General features: G+C 45.3%; 1 protein-coding gene across 1 annotated transcript in view; it reads right to left on the bottom strand.

Annotated features, from left to right (window-relative positions):
- Positions 1 to 7,164, bottom strand: part of UMODL1 (uromodulin-like 1) — a 55,059-nt gene that overhangs the window by 26,698 nt on the left and 21,197 nt on the right. Inside the window, 3 exon segments of the mRNA XM_010131073.1 lie at positions 80 to 802; positions 1,354 to 1,491; positions 4,963 to 5,182. Coding sequence (XP_010129375.1) covers positions 80 to 802; positions 1,354 to 1,491; positions 4,963 to 5,182 — 1,081 coding nt within the window.

The raw sequence follows: 7,164 nt of genomic DNA, 5'->3' as shown, positions 1-7,164 counted from the left end.
CTCTTTCCCAACTCTGAGGCTTTGCCTCGCAGGCAGCTGAATTACCATGCATGCAGATCCCCGCCTAACGCATACTCACTGTGGTCCATGGCTGGGCCTGGCGTTGGGCTAGGAGCTGAAGAGGCGCCTGGCAAAGCTGGTGACCCCAGGACTCCAATGTATGTCTCAGACCAAGAGTTGTTCTCTCTTCCCATCTCCACACGTGCTGTGAGAGCGGCACTGAAGGTGGGAATGCCAGCATCCCCTACGGCTGTCAGAGCTGTACTGTAGCCACCTTGAGAGCTGGCTTGAGGCACACCAAGAGCTGCGTGACTTCTGGTGGTAGCAGAGGCTGTTTGATTTGGAAACACCAGCAACGGTGAACTTAGTGCCTCTTGCCCAGCTGTGCCAGTGGGCACATTTGTGAGAGCAGCTGCTCGCTGCAATGCACTGGGGGAAGCCGCTGCCACAGAGCTTTGCTGCGATGGACTTACGGTCGCCTGCTGCTCTGCACTCACGGCCAGTTCCACCAGTGTGCTCATGGGGCTGTTGTCCCTTCTGAAGCCCGTCTGAGGTGCCATGCCTGTTTTCCAAGGGGCTAGAGGAGCACTGGTGGTAGGATTACCATGGGGCACTTGCTTGTGACCCAGAGGCAGTGCAGCAGGTAGGCGTACAGTAGTGTTTTTCTTGGAGTCTACAGCAGCCACCATCTCGGTGGTGGCAGGGGAAGCAGGGCCTGCAGGGCTTACTTCTTCAGGAGCAGACTCTGTGCTGTTTGTTATTTCAGGAGTCATTGTTTCAGTGAGAGGGTCCACAATCTCACCTGCAACACAACAAGCACACATTGAAACGGAACCTCAGACTGGATGAGGAGCCACCAGGGTCTGACCTGAAAATGGGACTGAGACCGCTCAACCACGTGTAATAGTGTTACAGAAACAGGTCTTGGGTATTTTATTAACATATTGTAGGACATGTGATTTTTACAATGTTGAGTCTCGTTTGTGCCTACACAAAGATGCAGGTTTGATGCCTGGATCTCCTCTTCTGATTGGCAGGCCAGGGATCACTACAGTGGGTGGAAATTAGCTGCAGACACACCAAAAGAGGAAAAAGTAGGCTTCATGTTACTCAGCAGTCAGCTATTAGGCTAATCATGGAGTACCTCAGCGAGATTCCGTCTGCAGATCTGTATAAGGCTCACCTTCATGTTCAGAGACAGATCACACGTACCCCTTCAGCCAGAGACTGCAAAGATGCACCTAGACACGTTGTGTGCTATACCAACAGTCACAACGAAAGCAGAGGTAAACGCCCACAACTTGTTCCAAACTGCCACCGCAAAGGGAAACTACATGCCAGTCTTTGGCTCACCTTCACAGTTTCTTCCAGGTCGGGATGGGTTGGTATCCATGGTTGTCTTGCATCTGCACAGGTACAAGCCCATCAAGTTGATACACTCCGCAAACACAGAGCAGTCATTCTCATGGTGAGAAGCACATTCATCCCAGTCTGTAAGACCAAAACCAGAACATCAGTCAGACAGACCCCCTTCTGGCTGCATTAAGCTAGACGTAGTCATAAAGCAGTCCTTTCTTCAGGTTTTGGATTTATGAATGTGTTCTTCGTGTTTCATTGTTTATCTGACAGCCAAGCTCTGAGGGATGCAGAACACTACCTGTATTGTTATTTTGTCACATAAAAATCAACTTTTGTCCTTGTACTCCGGAAAATATTTTCTCCAGGTAAAGACTTTTTTAATAATTTTTTTTTAAGAGGAAAACATTTACTTGAAGTGAAAAAAAAAAATTGCAGGTTTGTATTATAGCTATATCAAAGGCATGCTTTATCCCAAGCTCTGTGTCAGTACCTCCAGCTACATCAGGTGTTGATCTGTTAACACTAGTTACCCGTAGATAAAACATTAAATAGAGCCTTAATCCAAACAATCTACTGCTTCAAACAGAAGGTAAATGCAAGTAACTCCCGTGAGAAGCACTCTTCAGCTCTTAACAGAGGAAGTACTAAGGGCAAAAGTTCTTTTTATAAAAGATTCTTTTCTCAAAGGTAGTACTGTAAAACTGTGACCTTCTTGGTGACAGTCTCAGAAAACTAAGGGTGTTCCTTGTGTCTAATTTCAGCTGCTCTGTTTCCTTTGGAGATGCTTATTTCATGGAGATGCAGACCTATTTAACTGCCGAGTCTCTTCACTCTTGAGGGATTTAGATCTAGAATCTTATGTTGCTATTCACACTATTCCAGCGAACACACAAACACCGAATTAATGCTTTGGACATGAATAATATTAGCGAATCCCATGTAAGCCCTCCCTGCGTGCACTCCCTTGTGCACACACCTTCACTGCCGCAGGGCCATAAGTGAAGGAAAGCAAAAACTAGACTGAAAAAAACTGTGACTTAAAATAAATAATTCTGATCGCAGGCTAAAAAATTGTTTTGAGCAACGCATTAGTGTAAGTGCTTGTCCTACAAACACACAGAGATTAATCACGGTGATTATTTCTCTGGAATGAAGGAAAGCCCCATTCTAGAAACCAGATGTGTGCACGCACATACATGAGTTTGTCGTTCTGCTTGCAGACAGCCTTCCCCTTTTACTTCCTTCCAGATAATATTTCAATTCCTTTTCCTTTCTTCATCATTAGCTAATTGTTGTATCCATGTTCATTTCCTGTGGATAATTTCACATGCCTATGACTAACATCTGCTATTTATGCTAAGCCTCAGCCACTCAGAAGGAACACAGAGCGCGCAGGATTGACTAAAGCACCACCAATGGAAGTGCTCTCATTAATGCCCTACTATGCTATGAAGTAATTGTGACTCTTGATGGCTTCAAACACCATCTGAGAGATGACTCCATGCTAATTGCCAAATAACTTACGTTCACTGGCTTCGTTGTCTCTGAGGGTTTCCTTTCTCATCACTTAGCACAGCTTTTCAAACAAATTACTTCACCTCTGATGGCCACATTCAACCATGCATCAGGCCAAACCATTTCTGTTCTCTCTTCAGCGCTCACTGGCACTAATACATCACTCATGCACACACACAGACAGGCACACTGCACTTTTTTCCTCTCTAACCACTACACCACAGCCAAGGCGTGCTCTGTGCTCTCTTTCTGCACTCTTGGCATCTCTCTGGCCCGTCACATCTGGCAAATGCCTTCCCCACACACCTCAATCAATAGTCCTACTCCAGAAATTACTAAAAAAACACCTTTGGTTTCACTCTGATTACCCGTTATACCTGTAAGAGGTACACGCAATGTAGAAGTATCTAAAATTCCTTGCTTAATGATGTTGCAGATGCTAAAGATTTGCATGACTTCATGGGTAACCCAGGGAGGAGGAAGCCAAAGAAATCACTCTGGATTCAGGGAGTCCTGGAGCTGAAAATAGTTGGTGGCTCAGAGATTATTAGTGAGAGGCATCGTCTACGCATGCTGCATTCTTACACTTCTCCAGGAATTGGCTCCAGGCTGCTACTGAGGATGTGCTATTGTGCTCGCTGTATCTTGGGCCTGTCTCAGCACACGTCCCCTTTTCTTTTCTTTTCAAGCCTCACACAACAGACATTTCAGGGTCTCTATTCATCGTGGAGGTAAACTTAATAATTTAGGAGTCTTCGAGGAGAGGTGCAATTGCTACACTCCCTTCAGTTGTGCTATCCCTTCTGACTTCTCATCCTTGCTGTTTCAAAGTTTAAATCCCTGCTCTGTCACTGTCACTAAGCAAGCACACAGCCTTTTGATGGCCAGGCTCCACAGAGGATTGCTCCACTGGTGCAAGAGGATCTGCGCAGGCTTACTGTCAACGGGCATGTCCTGTGGGTCAGGAAGCGAAACAGCCCACTGCACAAATCTTCCCTTCAGGTGCTGCAGCCCTTTCCACATTCAATTTTAGGGAACTCATGTCAAAGAAGTGCTTGTTTGTGCAGAGCTAAGAAGTAGACCCCTTTTCTCTGCCTCTAAGGAGGAGTGGAGGAGTTGGCTGTGTTCCTGACTAAGAGTGGTGCAACTGGATGTCACCCTCTTTCTCCAATGAAAGTAACAGTCCAGAGCTATTGCCTTCTTTCCCCACTCTTTCAGTCCCAGGGTCATTAACATTAGTAAAGCATTTGGCACACGTCAGTATCCTGCAATTCAGTATCTGCTACCACTGTGATAGTTGTAGACGTCAGGTGCAATTTGTCTCTTCTGGTTTTTTCCTGCCCTGTTCTCCTTAACCTTCATATGCTCTACCACTCCACAGGGAGCTTCCCCTGATGACAGTAAATAAGCTTTCAAGGGCTCAGCACACGGGGAGAGAAGAATAACCCATTCTGTTGGCTTTGGCTGCTTTCTGAACTCCGACTGGTTTTGCCAGCCGGGAAGCCTGAAGCTAAAACTTAGCCCTTTGAAGGTAAAAATGGTGATTACTGCAAATCAAACAAAGGTCTAGTTTAACACAAATTCCATGCATGCTTCCTTAGTCCTATTCACTGAGCGGACATCTAGGAATTTTTCTGGCTGGATTTCTACAGTGAAGATGTTAGATATCTTTTCTTAAACCCTGGTCCAAATACAGCCCCGCAGCCTTAAAGCACAAAACTGCCTAAAGGCTACAAATATTTCACAGTAATCCTACCTGCAATTTGGTGCGAGAAAGATATGGCAAACTCCCAACCGCGCACAAAATGGAGAGGGAGGGAAATTAATCGGGAAACCAAGGGCTCCATTCCTTAAGCACGGTGGAGGGACGCAGTGCTGCAGGTACCTGGGGACAGCCACTGCTCCTCTGACGGACCTCTTCTGGGGTTTTGGATAAAAGCCCATGGAAGAGTTCTCACGTGGTGATTTTCCCTCCAGCAAACCACACACTTTGTCTCTCTATAAAGTACTTTTCATGAAGAATGCTGGTGATACTGTGTGTGATCAAAATAGAAACCCTGTTTTCTTGTTTGGGAAGGAAGAAGTTACCTTCTACTGCAGTGTTTTGTTGATCCACCAAAAGCACAGAGCTGTTGCGCAGGTAAGAAAGCACTGGGGCAAACGTGGAGACATCGACTGGAAACTCGGGATCCTGCACAGTGATTCTGAGCCTCACAGTGATGCTTCCTTCTTGCAGGGATTCGGTCTGCACTTTCAGCTTCCCAGATTTGTATAAAGCAGAAATGTTGGGTGGAAATGAATTTTCAAGCTGAGCAAAGGGAGAGAAACTTGGACAATTAGGAACCAAACAGGAATAGCTCCTTTTAAAGCTATAGTGGTACCATTTTAAAGATTTTAAAATGCACAACAAAGGAAGTTACGTAAAAAGAAAAGTTTCAAAATGTTTCAGAAAACTTATTTTTTTTAATTGAGGCACTGAGAATTATGAGTCTACTTGGTGCAGCTAGGTACCCTTGAAAATGGTACCCACCTGAGCACTGGTCTTACAAACCAAATACCATTTTGGCTGAAGGGACTGGAATTCTTTCTGCCCGTTTGCCTGTATGAGAGCTGAACTGGCCCAGTAAATCTGCATGCATCAGACCCTTGATGTTAGCTCTGTATGCTTTGGCTGAAGGGACTGGAATTCTTTCTGCCCCTGTTTGCCTGTATGAGAGCTTAACCGGCCCAGTAAGTCTGCGTGCATCAGACCCTTGATGTTAGCTCTGTATGTCACGTAAGCTTTTTTTTCCAAGCTTCCTATATATTTACCTCTGCTCTCCCAGACACCGGAACGTGGTCATCTCCACTGTCACTGGAGTAGACTCCAGCTTGATTTTGATTACTGCCAGCTAGTGGTCCTCCACCAGAACCCTGGTAGAGTACGACACTTAGCATCAGCCAGGGGTCAGTCCCAACAGGAAATCTGAACGTGACTGTCAAACTTTGGAAGGTCCAACTGCACAGATGCGGGCTGGTTCATGCCAGTTGGTGTTAGTGAGAGAGAATGGTTCAGGAAATGGTTCGTTTACCAGTACAAGCATAGCTTCAGGGAGCATTTGAAATGCACCAATCCCAAGTCCAGCCTGCAGCTGAGTTCAGTGATAAAGAAACCTCAGGATGAGAGACAAGAGAAAAGGGGGTGGATAACTTCAAAAAATGTGTTTGAGACAGCCCAACTTCAAGGCAACATCACAATGACATCACGGTTGAGTACCAAAACGGTAAGTAGGACATCAGTTGAACTGGTGTTACTCTGATCTTTAAAGCTGGCATACTGCTGTGCGGGAGATGGCAGTTTTTCCTTATGGCTTTAGAAGGCATCTCTCTGCTCCATCCTTTTGTTCCTGCCTACACCTCAACGCATGCCTTTGAGTATGCAATGCAGCACCATAAATCAACACAGCTTTGCTCCCATTCAGTCAGAATTTACTCCTCAACTTCCTACAAACAAGCTGTTTAATTAGTCTAAGCTCACATCAGGGTGGGGAGCGAAGAAAAAGAGAGGAGAGAGGAAGTGAGAGGAGGATGTAGTGCTCCCAAAGACCAACAGAAGCAGAAGCAACACAGATGGGCAACACTGCTTTTCCTTCCCAACCTTATGATGCCAATTAGGTCTGCACTAGTCTCAGAAAAGACTCCCTCACAAAAATACTCCTGCACAACAAAAGCAACTAATTTGCAGCTATGGGAAATAGAAGAATATGTCAAAAGGTTCAACTTGCAATTTCTCATGAGCAAACATCTCTTCTGTGCTGTCTTGGGACGTATAGATCCATTACTGTTTTTTTTTTCCCTCAGATTTATATTCACCAATCTTTATGAGTCACCATTTGTTTTGGGAAAGTCTCGTTTTGGATGGAGATTCCAAATCCTCTGTATGGGTTCTGTTCTCTGCGGCAATATTGTAGGAGCTTGTTGCATCTCAAACATCCGTTCCCTGTTTGGGAAGCTGAGAACTGGTAATAGGCTTTATGAGTCAAGTGTTTTTCATGGCTGATTAATCCTGAGCATGGACAGCGTCCACATGTGTGTACGCAATTAATGGGGCTGGAGAAGAAAGCATGACCTGGTCACTTTTCCTGAAAGAAGAAAGAGCTTTGAGAGCAGTCAGATATTTATTAAGAGGACAGCACCGAAATGAATGCCAGCAACGTAATTTCAACAATCCGTTAAAAAGCCTCAAGTCAATTTGGTGTGAGTTTATTACCAAACTAAAGATCGAAGAAAAAGAGTCCCTGTTGCATGCTT

This window comes from Buceros rhinoceros, unplaced genomic scaffold (genome assembly GCF_000710305.1).
Source record: "Buceros rhinoceros silvestris isolate BGI_N320 unplaced genomic scaffold, ASM71030v1 scaffold10422, whole genome shotgun sequence".
Taxonomy (NCBI): domain Eukaryota; kingdom Metazoa; phylum Chordata; class Aves; order Bucerotiformes; family Bucerotidae; genus Buceros; species Buceros rhinoceros.
The sequence above is the reverse complement of the archived record's forward strand: the minus strand, read 5'-3'. Positions and strand labels throughout refer to the sequence as shown.